The 21053-nt window shown below is 30.8% G+C and overlaps 1 protein-coding gene across 4 annotated transcripts; it reads right to left on the minus strand.

The window, feature by feature from the left end:
• Window positions 1–1946: 1946 nt before the first annotated feature.
• LOC137837391 (YTH domain-containing protein ECT2-like) lies at window positions 1947–6490 on the minus strand. Of its 4 annotated transcripts, none has more exons than XM_068646368.1 (9): window positions 6237–6490; window positions 5616–5692; window positions 5428–5530; window positions 5260–5327; window positions 4023–4595; window positions 2939–3508; window positions 2638–2850; window positions 2412–2558; window positions 1947–2237 (listed from the first exon to the last, which is right to left on the minus strand). In XM_068646368.1, exons 1-9 carry the CDS (start codon window positions 6268–6270, stop codon window positions 2106–2108), a joined length of 1917 nt encoding a protein of 638 aa, XP_068502469.1. In that variant the 5' UTR covers window positions 6271–6490; the 3' UTR covers window positions 1947–2105. The 4 variants fall into 4 exon arrangements, with proteins under 4 accessions (XP_068502469.1, XP_068502466.1, XP_068502470.1 ...); XM_068646365.1 differs by having other exon boundaries at window positions 5428–5545; window positions 6237–6473; XM_068646369.1 differs by having other exon boundaries at window positions 5423–5530; window positions 6237–6405.
• Between the last annotated feature and the right edge of the window lie 14563 nt (window positions 6491–21053).

Genomic DNA, 21053 nt, shown 5'->3' on the forward strand with positions numbered 1-21053 from the left:
TTGTATTCTTTTCCAATATAAAAGTCTGGTGTCCTTTTTTCGAAAACCTTGCATTTATGTGTGTGGGAGAAAGAGAAAATATAAAACTCAGAGAGGAAGAAAATATCCAATTGGAAACGCGGGTTCAAATTACACATAATGAAACTCCATAATTTCTTCTTTTAAAATACCAAAAATTATCTTATATCTTATTAATACTTTAATAACTTTGTAATGTATAATTTAAAGACTTTCTAAATTACATTACAGGATTTAAAATTTATATTTTTTAAAATACCAAAGTTATCTTATTATATTTTATTAATATTTTTATAATTTTAAAATTCAAAAGCTTTTTAATAGGAGTTAACATGTAAAAACAAAAAATTTCTATTTTGAATTATATATTTATATCTATATATAAAGAAATTTTCCACTTTTTAAATACTCTAAATTGTTTTTCTATTTTATCCTTACTTAATATTTTATTTTATTAAATTATTTTTTTTATTTAAATATTTTATAATTTTAAAAATTAATAAAACATTTTTTTAATTTTAAAATTTTATTTTATTTTAATAGAAAGATTGGTAAGTTAATTTTATTTTATTTGTGGTCACTTAATTGGTAAGAGAATGAAGAGATTGATTCTTTTCTTTAAAAGAGTCATCAGTTTTGAGCAGTTTTTTAATTTTTTCTCTCTTATTTTATCTCTCTTCTTCCTCAAATCTCTTGAAATCTAATAATATGTCTCTCATAAATACAAATACACATGAATTTATATATAAAAATATATATAATAATAGTAAAAATAAAAACTAAAAAATGTGGATGTTATCTGTTTCCCTAGTACGTTAATAAAAATAATATAAAATGTTTTTAAAATTACATAATTTAAAATTTGATTAATTCAAATTGTATGGTACAAAATATAAAATTTATATTTTAAATTTTATAATTCAAAATATAATATAATTTATGTTTTAATTGTACTTCAAAATATATTTTGTTATAAATTTTACAACTAAATAATATAATTTAAAAGTTATATTCTAAATTAAATATATATATATAAATTTTATATTTATAAATTATACAATCAATAATATAATTTTATATTATGCATTAAATAATTTAAAATATATAATTTTTATATTTATGAGTTGTACAATCAATAATATAATTTTAAATTAAATAATTTGAAATATAAATTTTATATTATATTTTGGAATTGCATGAAATCTTCAAAGACAAGACTTGAATCTCAAATCCGATTTTCAATTAAATAGATTTATTATCAAAAGAGTGAACCAAAACTCACTTGAATTTAATTCATTCTAATTTAGGGAAACTCACATTTGAACTAAATTCATTTTAATTTCCCAAAATGCACATTTGAATTAAATTCATTTTAATTTCCCGAAACACATTTGAATTAAATTCATTTAATTTCTCAAAAACTAGACACCTTTTCTGTGGAAACATTTAAGAAACATGCCAAAAACTGACATTTGATGGGAGTGCTCACTGAAAAAAATAAAACAAAAGAGAAAGATTGATAGTACTCTCCAGAAATAGCTCTATATAAAAAGATGAAAAGGGGTGTTGTAGGGCTTATCTTTTTTATTAAGGGTTAAATGGTTAACCCATGAAGGTGCAGGAAGAAAATATGGTGATGCAAGAAGACAATCCCTGAATCCATTGAAGGTACATAAATAATGGACCACTTAAGAAGGTCTACCTTTACCTGCTCGTTAAAATATCATTTCTTGTTTTATAAAGAAATTATGAATTATTATACATATAAAATTGTTAACTTATATGAATACTAAAAGTTGATTTTTGATTTGTTGAATTTATTAAAAGTTAGATTGTATAGTAATTAATTAACCTCATTATTTTCAACCTTGCTTAATAATTTAACTTTTAAAAGAGGCAATGCGGCTACATTCACTACAATACCAAGGTCAAACAAAATAAGCATGTAAATGAGGTATAACTAGCAATAGAAAACACAAAAACTGGCTCCATACTATATAAAGGAGTGCATGAAAAAAGATTGGAAAGGGGTAGGGGATACGAAAACTACATTTTTAACCACTCTACAATCTACCACTGTCACATGTTTAGCAGTTCTTCGAACAGTCTTCAATTGCTTGTGTTGTTGATCCATTCACTTCTACCAGATTTTCCTTTTGTCCTGATTCACCTGTAGTAGCTGATTCATCAATCAAGGCTCCATCGTGAGACTTGCTAACCTACAATACCACAGGAGATTTGAAGTGCTTAATCAGGCAGAAAAGGCATGATACAGAATGTATCTTAGGGTTTAGGAAGGTGCATAGTAATAAAAAACACAAGAGGAAAAACTCGCAGGAACATTTGAAATGCCAAAACTTATTCTTAATATGTGATTTGAAGGTTCGTTTTACCTGTTTTGGAAACTGTTGTTCCTTAGATTTTCTTTCCTGAATCATTTTTTCACGAGTCTCATAAAAGCCAAAATCATCCAGGATGCATGTCTTGCTTGACTGCTCCTTGAAGATTTTGAGAACTTGAATACCCTTCTCAAAGTTAACCTGCGGATAACATAGATGAGTACAGCGAGTTGAAAGGGGAAGAGATTCAAGGGAATGAAATAAGGTACTGAGTCAATACCTCCTGAGTGTCTCTACTATTGGTGACAGGTTTGTTTTCATTATTTTCTAGAGTAATGTGCCTCAACACACTGTTCGGGATATCTTTTATGATATGCCACTTCACAGAAAAGCAACCAGTCCACCTATCCTGCTGCCAGTACTCCAAAGTTCTACCAAAATCAACTGGGCTCACCATCTCTGCTAAACCAACAAATTGTCCACTGGTGTTGACCTGCACCCCAAGAAACAACACGAGGCTTAGTAAGAGCAATAACGCATAGGAGTCAAACTAATTGCCATATAAAGTCAGAGCAACTCACCGAAAATAGCAAAAATACAGGACAGTCACCAGGCTTCTCCTTGGCTTCATGATATGCTGCATCCAGCTTTTTGTTGCCATTAAGGGTGCTTGCCCAAACATTATATTTTATGCTTTTATGAATATCATCCTCACTATAAGATTTGATGACAAAGAATTTTGCATCAGAATAATTCTCAGGAAAATCTTCTCCATCGTACTCTTTCTTATTAGGAATGAGAAGCGATTCTTTATTGTCACTTTTAATTAGAAGATTCTGTCCCTCGGGTAATAATGTGGCAGCTTCAGGACCTTTCATACTTTTATCATCAGAACAATTGCCAGATCTTGGTCCCTTATTCAGCTCACCAAAGCCATCCATATTTTTTTTAAAATGATCATTAACACGGCCATTTGCAGCTTTAAGCTTGTTATCAAAGGACCCTGTTCTAAATCCATAGGGAGCAGGTCCAATATGAGAATTGGCTCTATATGTGTTTCCATATTGGTTGTACATTGCGTTGCTTGGGTATATCCCATTCATGAATCCATAGAATGGTTCTGGTCCAGATGAATGCATGGAACTATAGCTCTGCATCGAAGAATCAGTTTAAGAGTTAGTTTTGAGTTCATTTTAATCTTAGAAATTTGAAATAATATTGTGCACAGACCAAAATCAAGCTATCGACCATAGGACAGGACATGTAGCTGCATAATTAAGTAGAAATGACTAGAACATGCATAACCACAAGAATATACACATGCATAACCTGACATCTTCCCCCCAAAACCGATACCATACTAAACAGATCAGTCTTAATCTTCTTCCCTGTCTTCTATAAACTACCTGCAATTCTGTAAGAAATCTTACCAACTATAACTCCCTCAACTAACAGAAACTAGTACATTGGGGCTTGCCTGACATAATATAAATAGAAAGTTGGTTGAAGAAAGTATATTCTCTTGGAAAACTTTTGACAGCAAAAGTACAAAATACAAAATACAAAATGCAAGCTTAAGTTGTAAAAGGGATAAACAAATACATTTAAATACTTAAATCCCGTCTCATACAGAGGAACAGGAGGGGCGTGATAGACCAAGCATACCATGGACTGTGGAAGTTGCAGAGGAATAGCCGTATTCCTTTGAGAGGATGTTTTTTTGACAGGCACAGCTGGAGAAGATAATCCAATTTTTGCTCCATCATTGGACTTTTGATCAGAAAATATTAAGGCATCTGAAGGTAATGCTGGTTGAGTCCCATGAGGAACTACTCTTGAATCTTGATGTCCTGGCAAAGGAGCATATGCAGGAAAGCCAGCCCTTTGATAAGTAGAATCATTTGAATTCAACAATGAGGGCCTGGAACTTGACAAAAAATCCTTCAACCCATTGTTATTTGTAGAATCTTCGTTGACAACACCAACACTGCTTCCATTATTAATAACACCAGAAGGGGTATGTTCATCACTGACTGCAGCAGATATTTTCCCTGGTTGAGCATTGATTTTATTAGCAGCAAATGACCCATCAGCAGAAGTTGGAGACTGGTAGTAGGAAGAAGGGTAATGGTACTGTTGAAGCCCATAGAATTTATCATCATGTTGCATGGGTGCTCCATATGGTGTATAACCATAACCTTGATGGTACAAATAAGAAGAGCCGTCTCCCCAAACACCCTGTTAATAAATTCATTACACACAAAAAAAGCACACTATTAGATTGTCTCACCTTTAACAATTTAGTAAATCTATATTTTGTTCTTTAAAATAGTAAGAAGCAAATCATATACTTGCAACAATAAGTGGAATAAGAAAGATTAGAACCAACACATCTAAGAAAATTAGCAAAAGAAGGAAATTATCATGGCTAATTATGCTTACCTCCCTAGAAGATAAGGATTACAAAACTTACACCCTTTTGTTAGGGAAAGTCCAACCACACTACTTACTTTATGCCCTTAAAAATAACAAGGCAAAGAAAATTGGTATAATATCATAAAAAGGATGGTGTCAATATTAAAGTGCCAACCTCAGCAGAGTTAATTATAGTTACCCCAAATGACTTTAGGCCCGTTAAAGTGATCAAAACTAGAAAATCACAAATAATGTACTGTTATTTACTATTTAAAATTTGAAACAGTATGTTTCTGCAATATTGACTAAATAATTTAGAATCATCTGATAGATGATTTTAGAAAGTAGAATAGTTTGGTGTTGAACTTAACAATAACATATAGCAGAATTGAGCAACTTAGCCAGAATACTCAGTTATACTTATAATATAAAATTATATACACAGCTTCATTAAAGTCCAGTAGTAACCAGAACAAGAGATGCTTACTTGTGTCATCCCTCCATTAAAGTTCATATATCTGGAGTAAGAGTTCCAATCACCTTGCCCATCATAACCTGCACGGAATCTTATAGCCACCATCAATTTTCCAGAAGGATAAGTTATTCAATCAACAACTTTCACATCATCCACTGAAGTCATAACAGCTTACCTTACCTCCATAATAGTACGCAGTAGACGGATGTCCATTTGGAGTGAAGCTTGCATTCAGGTTAAATGGCTTGGACACCCCCCTAGCTGGACCGTGTCCGTGTCCATTCTGTATAGAAGCAGACTATAAAAATTTTGTTATCACAACACAACCAAAGTTTCAAATGCATCAATTCTATAGCAAAAATACAAACCTTCTTTGCAGGCTCAGCAACTACGGCGGTCTTGGGCTCAGAGTCCAAGGATAAATTCTGCAGTAAATCTGCAGCTTCTGCATTAAAATGGTAAATAAAACTCATCATTGAAAGAACAGTTTCAACAGCAAACAAAAAAAAACTCACAATAAAAAGCAAAAATGAAATAATTTTTTTTTCAAAAAAAAAAAATTTGAGCAACACAACAAACACTATCACACCAGTAAAAACACTCTTAAACCCTTCAGAACAGTTTCATATAAATGACCTTTCTATTAATCTAAACATTAAATTCAAACTATTCACCACTACCTAGGGCATCACTCTCAAATTTCACAAAAATTAAACAAAAACAATAAAATATTTTTTACTTCCATAATCTCAAGAACATCAATCTTTATCCAAAATTGTACACATGCAAAACCTACTTTTGAGCCAATTCACCACACACCAAAGAGATAGAGAGGAATGATTGTTCATCACGAACACACCTCTAATCACAAGCACAAACACTTCAAAAGCAACAACCCAATAAAGAAAGACAGAAGGCATGCACAAAAACAATATAATTGAATTAGAAAGAGTTTTGCAAGAACAGAGAAAGAGAATGAAAGAATATACTTGTGGTATCGGAGGAAGGAGAGAGGTCTTCCATGATCCAATTGAAGGTGAAGATTCAAGAGGAAAGGAAGAAGAAGAAGTGAATATATATGTAACGGAAAAGAGAAGCTTGGAGAAGGGGTCGCCGCTGCTGGCACCGCTTTTGGTTTGGGGTTTTAGTTTCACAATAAGCAAAGGAACTAGGGTATATATAAGCCTGTTGCTGCGTCACTTCTCAAAATCCTAATTCCACCCCCCTTTCATTAATTCCCATCATCTCTAATATCAATTTATTTATGTTTAAAACATTGTTTTTTTTTCGTATGAAGAATTTACTACTTTTACGTTCTTTTTATTTTGATATTATTTTTTTTATTATAATATTTATATGTTTTTCATCATCATATATATTTTTAAATATAAGTAATGCAAGGTATTCATAGAGGTCAAATATAAAATAAAAATAATAAAACCAAACAAAATAATTATTATATCAAATGTACAATTTTTAATTTTTTTGGGCCCAATTACCTATTTAAGCCTCTTACTTAATAATTCAAAATAATTCATATTGTTTTTTTTCACAAATATATCTTTATATATACTAGCGGAAACACAGGCACTGTATCCGTATTTTTTATTTTTTTAGTATTTTTTTTATTTTTTAAAAACAATTTCTCTTAATAACATTAAAATGAGAAGTTAAAGAATAGTGGAGAGAGAAAGTGGGAACTAAGTACCTATATAGGAGAGAGAAAGTGGAAAGTAGGATGTGTGGGTTATGTGTAGTGGAGAATCATAAAATTTGTTTCTTAAATCAATTTTAATAAAAAAAATATCAGTTTAAATCAGAAAAGTCGTATCAAATCTCCCTCTCCTGCTAAGGTGGTCCACAATCAATCTCTCACTCTCCCCATTCTCTCCACTCTCTAGTTAAATAATAACAAATAAAATAAATTTTAAAATTAAAAAATTATTTTATTAATTTTTGAAATTATAAAATATCCAAATAACCAAAATAAATTAATACAATAAATTATTAAGTAAGGATAAAATGGGAAAAAAAAATTAAGAGCAGTTAAGAGGGGAATAAGAAATGACACAATGACCATAATACAATAATAAAATTAAATTTAATATAAGGATAAAATAGGAAAAAAAATTAAGAGCAGTTAAGAGGAGAATCCCCTTTATATATAATAAATATATATATATATATAATATATATTATGGTTTCAATCTATTTAAAATTTGCAATATTTGATTTTACTTTTTAATTTTGAATTTTAATATTTTTATTTTTATTTTCAAAGTGATTTCCATATGGATGAGAAGAAGGAAAGTTATCTAGATAATGATAGCACTAATGAATGAAGAGTGTTGTATTTCAAAATTAAAGAAATTAAAAATAGAGAAATATCTTTAAAGAAATAGGACTCAAGTTTACCTTTTTTTTCAAAACTAAAACATATTTTTATCTTTGTATAGAATATTATTTAAAATGATAATTTTTTTAATTAATATTATTTCAGAGCTTTCAATTTCTTAGTTACTAAGTTATTTCAAATAGTTCTAACTTATATGATTTTTTTTTCATTAATATCCTTTATATTTTAATATATTTTCTTATTATTATTATTTTTTATCCATTATTATTTATTCCTAATTTTACAAAAAAAAAATATTATTATAATATTTTTAATATTTTAAATTATTTTTGAATTTTTTATATAATTTAAATTAAAAAATTAAACGTATGTAATATTTCATTACACAATGCTATATATAAAAAAAATACATGATGAAGACTGTTAAAAAAGACAATAATAAGTAGTAGAGATTGAGAAATAAAAAAGTTTAAATTATAAAATTGAAAGTTGAATTCAAAATAATTTCGTGTCATTTTATAATTTTCAAGTTTATTAGTTATTTCAACAAAACATTTCTAATATGATAGAATTCTAAACTTTAAATTAGAAGTTTCTCAATCATTATCAGATATGAACTAATTTACCAATGTTAATTTATAAACTGCATACTAATCTCACAAAACACATTATTAATGCAATATACCCAACTTATACGTTAATTTATATAACTTTTGAAAATTGAAATTTAATCTCTGACTAAATAAATTTAATGTTCTTAATATATTTTTTTTTTATTAAGTATTTAATAATTTTTAAAAATTTTAAATTTTAATATAAGTTTTTAAAATATTTATTAAAAAAATCATTAAATAAAAACTATTTTTAAAGAAAAAAATAATAATTATTAAGAATTAGATATTATTTTAAAATTAAAAATTATTAATATCTAAAGTATTTTTTATTATAAATAAAAAATTTAAATTAATTTTAAAATTGATATTTAATTAACTATTAACTAATTTAGATTCTAAATATAATAATTAAAATTTAATAGATAATTAAGTATTAATTAAATATCAATTTATAAATTAATTTAAACATTTAAAAATTAATTTAAATATCAATAATTTTTTAGTTTATAAAATAATAATAATTTAATCAATATATAGCTAATTTTATTTTTTGAATAATTAGTTATTTAATAATTTTTTGTAATGATATTATTTATATTTTAATTTTATTATTATGTTGACTTTGAAGTATTATTTAAAAAAAAATCAGTTTTTTTAATCTTTCAACTTTCTTAATATAAAAATAACTTATATTGTTTTTATAATGTGATAATATATCTTTTACAAAATAATATAAGAGAATTAATGTATATTATTATTTTTCAACACATGTGGACAGTAGAATTAACCTATAATACAAGATACATAAATAAAATTATTTAATTTGTTATACACTCAATTTAAAAAAAAAAAATTGATACTCAAAACAAAATAAAACAAAAGTTATATATTTGATACCTAAATTGTATTTAACTTATTGAACACATAATTTAAGAAAAATTGGATATTCAAAACAGAAGAAATCTAACACTTATTTAATTCTAACTAATTTGCATGAAGATATAATATGAAGTTAATATATTTCAAGTAGGTCCTTCTTTTGTGTGGTAGGATGGAGCAAGTTGTTGCAAACAATTCATCTTGATTGAGTGGTTTTCATAATTAGTTATACAAGAAAAAGATAAATACTAAATTCTTTATAAATTAAAATCAATTTATAAGTATAATTACTACGTCTCTATTGGTAGAACATTTTGATTTCATTAAGTCTATTAAAAAAAATTGTCATACTTATGATTGAAGGGACATTTGGTTTTAAAAAAGAATTGTCATACTTATGAGATGATTGAAGGGACATTTGGTTTTATAAAGGTTGAACTCTATTGGTGGAACATTTTGATTTCATTAAGTCTATTAAAAAAAATCGTCATAATTATGAGTAAAGGGACATTTGGTTTTAGAAGGGGTTGAATGAAGTTCAAATTAATTCATAAAAATAAAGCAAACATAATGTGATTATTTTTTAATTATCCAAACCTTCTATTTTAAGATTTACACTATGAATGCATTTTCAAATAGTTTTTAAGTTAACATAAAATTTGAAATTTGAATTATAATCCGATTTTAACATGGATATATTTTCACAAAATATATTTCGAAAAAACGCTTTGGTATGAAAAATATGTGTGCTCTATTTTTCAAAACCTTTCTAGCAATATACTATTCATTTGAAAACTTTTCAATACAATTTTAAACTTAATCTTTGAATGCAAAACTGTGTTTGAAATAGTTTATGATCAATATAGAAATTGTATTTCATTCACAAAACATTAAAGCACACAATATTTTAGATTTTTAGATTTTTAGTGTGCTCTATTTTACGTTTTCAAATACAAAAAAATTCCAAAATCATTCGATCATTAATATTTTTGAAAACTTTGTTTTATAGGAATTAAGAATGTCAAATAATATTCGAAGACATTAACATTGTGATAGAAAATGTTATATGAGTGTAAAAGTTAAGTATATATACTCCTTGATATAATAGACTGTCTAATAAATAGAAGACGAGGTAATCGTCTATCACATGTAGGCTTTAGCGACTGTCTAGTGTGTCCATAAGCATTTTCTTGATAAGATTTATTTGTGCTTTTGGATTCATATGCTTTGATATGTCATTTGGAATCATCCAGCGAGATCATCTGGCACATTCCAACATTGTGAGATCGTCTAACGAAATTATTCACAGTTGGATTGTTTAACACGTCTTTGTGTTTACTCTAGTGAGATTGTTTAGTGAGTTTCACTCATCTCTCTTGTTGATATTGTCTAAATTGATATCTATTCTAACAAGGTACTACCAGCTATCAAGCGTAAAGAAAAGAAGAGAATTTAATGCTCCATGACATGCATTTAATGCTTCTCAACATAAGAGTTCATCATATGATAGCGAAAAAAGAAAGAAGACAACAAAAATACTTCAAAGTTACTCAACAACCAGAAAAGGGAATGCAATGATTGTGTGTGAAGTCAAAGAGGGTGTGTGTTCTTAAGTGGTCAAGATCACCTATTTGAGGTTGTGGTGTATTGTAATTTGTTGTTGATTACCTAGTGAATACCCAATGGTTTTCTGGACACTGGATGTAGCTCTGGTAAAGAGTGAACTAGTATAATTATTTGTGTGATTTTCTCTCTCTCACTCATTTGAAATATGTTTGAATTGTGATTTTATCTCTGCTGTAAAGAGTGAACTAGTATAATTATTTGTGTGATTTTCTCTCTCTCACTCATTTGAAATATGTTTGAATTGTGATTTTATCTCTGCTGCCATAAACAATCGGTTAAAACGTATTTTCAACCGGTTGTTTTTCTGATAACAGTTTTAATCAATTTGTTTTCTTGGTTGATCTGATTCTTTGATCTGTAAATCATTATCAATCTTCATTTTTAGCCAGTATTTGGGAAAAACTTCCATTAAACAATTCCCCCCCTCTTGTTTAGGCCATTAATTCTTACAATTGGCATCAAGAGCTAGGTTCTCGAAATTTTTTCAAGTTTTGTTTTTCAAATCTGTTTTAATGGCTGACAAGTTACCTTTTGGGGAGGGAGCTTCCATCAATAGACCACCTTTATTCTCTGGTGAGAGCTATCAGCTATGGTGTATAAGAATGAAAATTTTTGTTGATTCTATCGATAGACAAATCTGGGATGTCATCACAAATAGTTCTTTCATACCTTTGCTTGAAACTAATATTGTTTTCTCTGAAAGTGAAAAAAATCATCTTGATTGTGTTGCTAAAAATATCATTGTTTCTGCTCTTGATTCTAATGAATTTCTTAGAGTTACAAAGTGTGTTTCAACTAAAGACATGTGGGATACTCTTCAAAGAATTCATAAAGATTCAAGAAATGCTTGGTTGGACAGTGACAAGTTCTCTTCTGGATCATCCTCTGCAGTTTCCAAAATAAACGTATGTCTGATGGCAAAAGAAGATTTTGCATCAAACAGTGTAAGTACATCCTCCTCTACCAAATGTGATTGTTATTATCAACTTCTTGAGGCTTTTAAAGAGACTGATGAAGAACCTCATAGATTAACCTTTTCAAACAATCGGTTGAAAAGTAAAAACAATTGGTTGAAAAATAGAGTCAAGGTCTTGAAAGAAGATTTGAACCACTCAAAAACTGATTTTAAAAACTTAGAAATGATTTGTCAAAATTCTTCTTGCAAGTGTGAATCTAGTTCTTGCAAAAACTGTGAATCTCTTCAAAAGAAGGTTTTTTATCTTGTGAAAACTGTGGGTAGAATTTCAAAAGGAAAATCCAACTTTGAGAATGTCTTAGCATCTCAAAATTGTGCTTTTGGAAAATCTGGTATGGGTTTTAACCCACAAAGCAAGAACAGTGGCATTTCAAAACCTATTTCAACCATTACAGAAAATCAACTGATTGAGTAGTCGAAACAACCTGTTGTTTCTTGTTTCTACTGTATAAGAAAGGGTCATTCTGTCAGGTTTTGCAAAATTCGCAAATTTTTTGTTCGTAAAGGTATCCTAAAGTGGGTTCCCAAGAATCCTAAGGTTCCTAACAATCAAATTAACATTCATGGACCCAAATTTATTAGGGGACCAGATCATGCCACCTGATTTTAATTTTTGCATAATTTATTGATGAAAAATCAGCAGTAATGGTACTTGGACAATGGTTGCTCCAAGCACATGACTAGAGATGTATCAAAATTTGTCAACATCATTCTTAAGCAGGAAGGCCATGTGACCTATGGGGATAATAACAAAGGAAAGATCCTTGAAAAAGGTACGATTGGTAATGAAAATAGTTTTCTGATTCATGATGTCTTCTATGTGGAAGGTCTCAAGCTCAAGCCCAACCTTCTCAGCATAAGTCAGCTTTGTGATAGAGGATATCAAGTCACATTCAAAACTAACTTCTGTGAGATTCGTCTACCAAATTCAAAGGAAGTGTTGTTGGTTGGTAAGAGAATTAATAATGTTTATTTACTTGATATTTCAAATTCCACATCTATTGGTTGTCTTTTGACCAAGTATGAAGAATCATGGCTTTGGCATAGAAGAATTGCACACATTCATATGCATCACCTGGACAAATTAATTTCAAATGATCTTGTAATTGGCTTACCCAAACTCAAGTTTGAGAAGAATCATGTGTGTGAAGCTTGTCAAAAGGGGAAACAAACAAAACGGTCTTTTAAACTGAAAAACATTGTTTCCACCTCAAAACCCCTTGAGCTGCTACATATGGATCTGTTTTGTCCTTCAAGAACTATGAGCCTTGGACGGAATTATTATGCTATTGTTGTGGTTGATGACTTTTCCAAGTTTACATGGACAATGTTTTTGCATTCAAAAAGTGAGGCCTACTCTGCATTTAAGAAGCTAGCCAAGAGGCTATAAAACTCCTGCTACAGCAGCATTGGTGCCATTAGGAGTGATCATGGTGGAGAACTCCAAAATGAGAAATTCAGCACCTTCTGTGATAAGTTGGGCATCTCTCACAATTTCTCTTCACCAAGGACACCTCAGCAGAATGGTGTGGTGGAAAGGAAAAACAAATCACTTGAAGAGCTGGCAAGAATAATCTTAAATGAATCCTCCTTACCAAAGTACTTTTGGGCAGATGCAGTAAGTACAACATGTTATGTAATGAACTGTGTTCTTATCAGGCCCATTCTGAAAAAGACTCCATATGAACTGCTCAATGGAAGCAAGCCTCACATAGGACATCTAAAGGTATTTGGGTATAAATGCTACATTCTGAAAAATGGTAAAGACAATCTTGGTAAGTTTGATGAAAAAGCCGATAATGGTATTTTTCTTGGTTACTCCTTATCTAGTCATGCCTATAGAGTTTATAATAAGAGACTTATGATTGTAGAGGAATTTGTACATATTGTTTTTTATGAACTAACAATGTAGAACAAGGTTCAGTGAAGTTTAGTGCAGAAAAAGATCAACAAAATATCTTTTTGAAGAATATGGAAAATTGTCCAGAAAATCAACCGATTGATTCTGCGAAACAACCGATTGATTCTGCGAAACAACCGATTGAAAATCTGCAACAATGTGAACTTCCTAAAGAGTGGAGGATTCCCGGAGATCTCTCAGTAGAAAACATCAATCGGCAAATTAATAAAGGTGTATCTACAAGAAGGACAATATCAAACTTCTGCAACCATATGGCTTTTGTCTCCAAAGTTGAACCCAAGTCAATCAATGAAGCACTTAAGGATGAACATTAGATAGCTGCTATGCATGAGGAACTTAATCAATTCGTAAGGAATGATGTGTGGCTTCTGGTTCCTAGGACAGATCAAATGAATGTTATAGGAACAAAGTGGGTATTCAGAAACAAGTCAGATGATACAGGGGTTATCACAAGAAACAAGGCAAGACTTGTTGCAAAAGGGTACAATCAAGAAGAAGGAATAGAGTATTACGAAACTTTCGCACCAATGGCAAGATTAGAGGCTGTGAGATTATTGTTGGCCTTTGCCTGCATGACTGGTTTCAAGTTGTTCCAAATGGACGTGAAGAGTGTTTTCCTAAATGGGATTGTAAATGAGGAAATCTTTGTATCACAACCACCCGGGTTTGAAGACCATCTATATCCCAATCATGTATACAAATTGAAAAAAGCTTTGTATGGTCTCAAGCAAGGGCCTAGATAGTGGTATGAAAGGTTAAGTAACTTTCTTCTATCTCACAACTATGAAAGAAGGAAGATTGACAAAACCCTTTTTATTAAAAAGTCAAATTTTGTTGTCATCTTAGTCCAAATATATGTTGATGATATTATTTTTGGATCAACTAATGATAGACTGTGTGAAGAATTTGTGACAGCAATGCAGGGGGAGATTGAGATGTCGATGATGGGGGAACTCTCCTTCTTTCTTGGATTGCAGGTCAAGCAATCCAAAAAGGGCATCTTCTTAAATCAATCAAAGTATTGCAAGGAGATACTCATGTTGAATCAAGTGTGATCAAAGCTTTGAAGAATCCAAATCCTAGCGTTTGATGGAAGGCTGAAGTTGCTGCTATGTTTTAGAGTAGGATCTAGGGTAGTTTATCTTTGAAATCCACTTTTTGTTGAATCTAAAGCTTAAGTGCTTTCAAATCTTTTAAGTTTAAAGTGTTTTTCAAACTAAGTAAAAAACAACTTGTTGTTTTGTCGAAACAACCGATTGTTTTATACTTAGGTGTTTTTGAAAAGTTTGAAAACTGTTTTGATTGGTTGACTTGTTATCAAACCAAAACAACCGATTGATTCACTCTTTCAATCAATTGTTTGTTTAAAAATTCTAACAGAATCAGATTTGTTAGTTAAGTGAGCTTTAAATGATTTTATAACTGAATACGCTCCTGCTTTAAATGCTTTGACCATTCTTTGAATGCTATAAATAGTTTGTTTAAGTTTTATAACAAATAACAAGAAAGAAAAACAGATTTGAGTTTTTCACAAAGAGCTTTCAAAGATTTGAGTTTTCACTTTTGAGCTTTGGTTTTTCAAGAGAGAAGTGGAATAGGATTACATCTGTATTGATTTCAGTTCATTCTGTAACAAGTGTTATTCGTTCTGAATACTTTGTACATTCTGGTGTTGTAAAGCCAAGAAGGGTTGTGTGTTCTTGAGGTTGTCAAGATCAACGTTCTTGGTGTGTGTGCTGAGCCAAAGGAAGTGTATTTCTTGAGGGGATCAAGGTCACTTCTTTGGTGGTGTGTGTATGTAATCTGATTTTGATTACTTAGTGGATTCCCTAGTGGTTTCTGGGAAACTGGATGTAGCTCTTGGTTTAAGAGTGAACCAGTATAAACTGTTTGTGCATCTTTTTCTTCCTTAAACTCTTTAAATTTAGTTGTTATTTTTACTAGTATAAACAACTGATTGTTTCTACGAAACAACCGATTGTTTTTCTGGTGCTTTACTGTTTTGAGCTTTGTTTCTTGGCTAACTGAATTCCTAATTTGGTTTCTTGCAAAGAATTTCATTATAGATTAAAAAGTTTGCGAAAACCCCCTTTAAACAATTCACTCCCCTCTCGTTTAAGGCCATACATTCTAACAACTCAAACGATTTGAAATGGAGAACTACAAAGAAGCCTCAACACCAATGCCTGCCAACTGCTATACGGATGCTAATGTAGCTGGAGTTGTTGAGGATCATGTTAGAATATATGGCCTTAACCAAGAAGGGGGTGAATTGTTTATGAAAGATTTTTCGCAAACTTTGAAGGTATAATGAAAGCCAATGAAGAATCACAGAGAATGAAACTATGGAAAGCAATGCACAAAGTTGTTTTAGTTGATTTCCAGAAAATCAACCGGTTGTTTTTGCGATTCAACCGATTGTTTTTATCAGCAGTTAATAAAAACAACTTAAAACAAATATATGTGAGATCAGGGAAAGAGAGAATCACACAAACAAATTTATATTGGTTCACTCTTACACCAAGAGCTACATCCAGTCCCTATAAACCATTGGGTATCTACTATGCAATCAAAATCCAAATTACAAACACATCACCTAAGAAGTGACCTTGAACACCTCAAGTCACACACTTCCTTTGGCACACAGACACCACAGAAATCAGAACACCCTCTGATTCTGCACTTACACACCAGTATTCATAAATACAAGAGATACATAAAGGATTACACCTGATGAAGATCAAATCAAAAGATTACAACAATCCTATTCCACTTCTTTGAGAAAACCCAAAAGCTTGAATGCAAATCTTGAAAACTCAAATTTGTTTTCACACTTTCACAAATGTCTCAAAACTGTTATCAAACTTTAAAAGTGTATAACAACCTCTTTAAATACTCCAAAAGATTGTTAAAACATTTAAAGCAAGAGCCTATTCAGTTAGAAAACATTTAAAGCTAATTTGCAATCTTAACAAACATTTTGTTATGGATTTTCAACAAACAATCGGTTGAATTCTCGAAACAATCGATTGAATTGGTTTGACGGCAAAGTCAGTCAACCAGCTTCAAACCCTTTTAAAAAACCCTCTAAGTGTCAAATAACCGATTGAAACGATAAAACAACTGGTTGTTTTTCCACTTCTTTATAAAACAATCTTTTTCAAAAAGGTTTTGATTCCAAACTGTTTTAGATTCAAACAAAGAGTGGATTACACATCATTCTATCCAAAACCCACCCACACAAGTAGCAACTCCAGCCTTTCATCAAACACCATGGATTTGGAGACATTAAAGCTTCAAGATCATCCTTGATCAACAAATCAAACAAAATATAGGGGGTTAATAGGATCCTTGCTTTATCTTATAGCTAGCATGCCTGACATAATGTTTGTTGTGTGCCTTTGCGCTAGATTTCAGTCAAATCCAAAGGAATCACATCTCAAAGATGCTAAAAGGATTATAAAATATTTGAAAGGAACATCTTCTGTTGGGTTATGGTATCCCTCTCATGCCCCTATACAACTTGTTGGGTATTCTGATTCTGACTTTGCAGGTTGTAAGCTAGAAAGAAAGAGTACTAGTGGAACTCGTCATCTTCTTCTAGATAGAATGTAATATACAACAATGATATCTTGTTCAACATTCTTGTTAGTGTGACAGAGATTATTGTTATAGGCGTTGAAGTTGACCTTCACCTTTCTTGAACCTGCACACAAATCTCTTATAAGCTCGATCATGCCCATCTACAAAGTGATTGTTGGATTTATTAGTGTCTAAGTTCAAGAAGGGGAGGGGGGGGGGGATTGAGCTTATAAAATTTTCCCGAAGGAAATTGTTTTAAGAAACTTTTGCAAACAAAAACAAATTGATTCAAAGTAAAACAAATTTATTTTCTGATTTCATAAGCAGTCCAGAAATATAACAGTGGTTTTAAAAAATCAAAAGATTTAATTTCTGACTTTACAATTCTAAATACACCAGATTAAAAAGTCTAGTTAAGAGATATTCATTGCATAAATTAATAACCTTCAAAACCTTTTGAAAATAGTTTCAAAGACAAAAGAACTTTGAACAAGATTGTTTAATTGAATTTTAAACACTGGTATTACCTAGTCAACAATTACAGACACAGTGAATTTTTAAGTAAGATATAGGCCTTATCAGAATCTCGAAGAACAAAATATGATTTAACCCAACAACCGTTAAAACAATAGATTCAATTTTCAAACAAAAAATTTATTTATTACAGATTATCAGATTCCATATTTAAAGCAAAGATCAAGGAAGGAGAAAAGCACACACAATTTTTATACTGGTTCACTCATCAAGAGCTACATCTAGTCCCATCTTAAACCAAGATGGATTTCACTAAACCAAGGCAATCTTTAAAAACATTTCTTGGTTCTTGAACCCTCCAAGACCCAAGATTACAAGCTGAAAAACTCTATTTCAGCCATACACTTACTTCAAGAAACCCTATCAATAAGTACAATTACAAACACCTTTATAAGAGAAAAGTATAGGAAGGAAAACACCTGAAATGCAGATACAAGAGATCAACAACAAGATCCTTATAGTTGCAGAACAATGAAAGAACCTTGAATCTTTAACCAAAGACACCTGCACAAGAGCACTTGAAGTTTTAGAGAAAAACTTTCAAAAACTAAAGCGAATTTCAAACTCTCCCTAGAAGCACTTGAAAATTGTATGCAAAACGTGATTGCAAGGTATATTTTGACCTGAGATTAACCCCTCCTTTTATAGATTTCAAATCAAAATAGATTTAAAAAATAAATAAAGAACTGTTATAAAAATAACAGATTGAAGTTCAAAAGAACATATTGTTACCTATTGTTCTTATTACTATCCCAAGAAAAATACACTGAGAAACTTCTTAAGAAGTTTGATTATTATGACTTTAAGTCAGTGAGCACCCCTTATGATGTTAACTCTAAATTAAAGAAGAATAGAGGAGAATCTATTTCTCAAACTCAATATGCCCAGATAATTGGGAGTTTATTGCATTTAATGAGCTTTTCTAGACCAGATATTGCTTATGCAATAAGTAGACTGAGTAGATACACTCAATGTCCTAGTCAGGATCATTGGGATGCACTTGCGAGACTCATGAAATACTTGAGAGATACAATGGATTATACCATTGAATATAGTGGATTTCCCGTTGTGCTAGAAGGGTACAATGATGCAAACTAGATCTCTAATTCAGATGAGACAAAGTCAACTAGTGGTTATGTATTTACACTTGGGGTGGTGCAGTTACATGAAGATCAGCCATGCAGACTATTATTGCAAGATCAACAATGGAATCTGAGTTTGTTGCTCTCAAGATGGCTGGTAGTGAAGCTGAGTGGTTGAAAAACTTCTTAGCAAACATTCCTTTAGGAATGAAACCAACCCCATTTGTATCAATGCATTGTGATTGCCAATTGAAAATAGCTATAGCTAAAAATAAAACTTACAATGGAAAGAATAAACATATAAAATTGTGACATAATTTGGTGAAACAACTGTTAAAGAGTGGAACGATTTCTATTGACTATGTCAAGTCATAACAGAATCTGGCAGATCCTTTGTCAAAACCCGTAGGGAGAAAAATTATTTTAGAAACATCGAGGGGAATGGGACTTAAGCCACTTCCAAACAAACAAGTGATGGAAACCCAACCTTTGTGATTGGAGATCCCATGAATAGGGCTCATATGGGTAAAAACAAGTCACTTGTTAGTTCTGATAGCATTAATATTGATTTAAAAATCTTTTTTGTCCATTCCTATGGTGTGTGTGAAAGTGCTAGATACTGCATTATCGAAAGGATAAACTTTGTGGTTAAAATTATGAGATAAAAGAGTTTTAACGATTTACAAAGTTTAATGATTTTCATATCCCTTATGTGTGGTATATGATTTGCAACATATTTTGATGAAATCACCTATATGAGTGTCAAGTGGGGCTGGTTGCATGAGATTTTGGCAAGATCTCTATAGCACTCATGAATATTGGGCACGCGCATGGCCTAGTAGCCCAACACAACGATAACAACAAGTAATGTGAGGGTGTATTGTGATTGATAAACCTCTAACACATACTAAGTGTCTTGGTTCATATAGCTTGCTATACCAACTACACTATGTGTTAAGCTCATCAATTTAAGACTAGTTCATATAGCTTGCTATACCAGTTCTGATGCATTACATCTTAGATGAACCCAGTATTATTTTTCTTTCTCTATCTATATGTTTTATCTTTTGCAATATGTGGGGGATTGTTGTAAAATAGAATCTGGTATTGCAAAATAATAAACGAAAAACAGAGTGTGTTGTAAAACAAATCAGAGTGTACATGGAAAACCCTAGATTTTTCGATTCCGTTTGGAGGAGATCTCAGAAGTGCAATAAAGACTGGATCTGCACCAAGATTGTCGTGCTTGTTGCCCTCTCCACCTAGGATCGTGGCCGCATGACCGGGAAAGCTCTGCCTGATCCTACGAATGGTCTTTCGGGATACTAGAACGTTGCCGCATTTGAGATGTTGAACGGAAGCACGTGGGTCTGGAAGTTGCAACAAATTTTGTTGTTCCTCACCCTATATAAAGAGATTTCCATCCACTTCAGAAAATGCATCTCTCATTTTCACCTTCTTCATCATCTTCACTTCCTCTCACCTTTTTCACTTTCTCTCTCCTCTTTTATTTTATTTTATTTTACTATTATATTGGGTTCTATTGGATTCTTACTCTTTTAAGAGTAAGTTGCTAGTTCTGATCCTCGGACACTTTCGAGAAATTATTGTTGTATCTTGGGGGACTTGCACAATATATCACGGATAAATTCTTACATACAGTGATTACTCACGCACCTCAAGAAATCAATTTTATTGGTGTTTTAAAGCCTCATTTCCTATAAAAGAAACGTAAATGTTCATTGAAGACTTTGTTACCACATACCTTATGTCATAATCAGTTAATTTAATAAACCTACCATGCCTGACTTAACATTTTCCTTTTCTTTTTAATCTTAAAAACTACTTTTAAGTTACAGTTCATAATAGTACCTGGAGAGAAGAAGTATCTGTTTGATATTTTTTTAATTTAACATACACATTCAATTTACAGTTAATTAACTTAAAAAAATATTTCAACTCATTAGCTCTTTGGATGGAGGGACAAGGAAAAACAATAATGCATGAGTTGGCAAAGAAGAGCCATTCCTTGAGAGCTAATGTATCTAACAGTATTATTGGATGTGATAAGTTATTACAGAATTGAAAATGAGGAAAAAAAAGTATGATTGAAATAGAATATCATTGTATTGTTGACAGAATGATTAGGATCAAGATCCTCTACGGTTCAAACTGTAACTGCATGCCCAGGAGTTCAATAGTATGGTTATTGATTTTTATGTGCATTCAAAAGTTT

Source organism: Phaseolus vulgaris, chromosome 4 (assembly GCF_000499845.2).
Source record: "Phaseolus vulgaris cultivar G19833 chromosome 4, P. vulgaris v2.0, whole genome shotgun sequence".
In the NCBI taxonomy this organism is placed as follows: domain Eukaryota; kingdom Viridiplantae; phylum Streptophyta; class Magnoliopsida; order Fabales; family Fabaceae; genus Phaseolus; species Phaseolus vulgaris.

Excerpts from the sequence above, each read along its gene's own strand:
- LOC137837391 (XM_068646365.1), bottom strand. The coding sequence starts at position 6,270 with ATGGAAGACCTCTCTCCTTCCTCCGATACCACAA. Across the intron at positions 2,559-2,637 it reads ATAGTAGAGACACTCAGGAG|GTTAACTTTGAGAAGGGTAT; the intron begins GTATTGACTCAG and ends TGTTATCCGCAG. Across the intron at positions 2,238-2,411 it reads AACAACAGTTTCCAAAACAG|GTTAGCAAGTCTCACGATGG; the intron begins GTAAAACGAACC and ends GTGGTATTGTAG.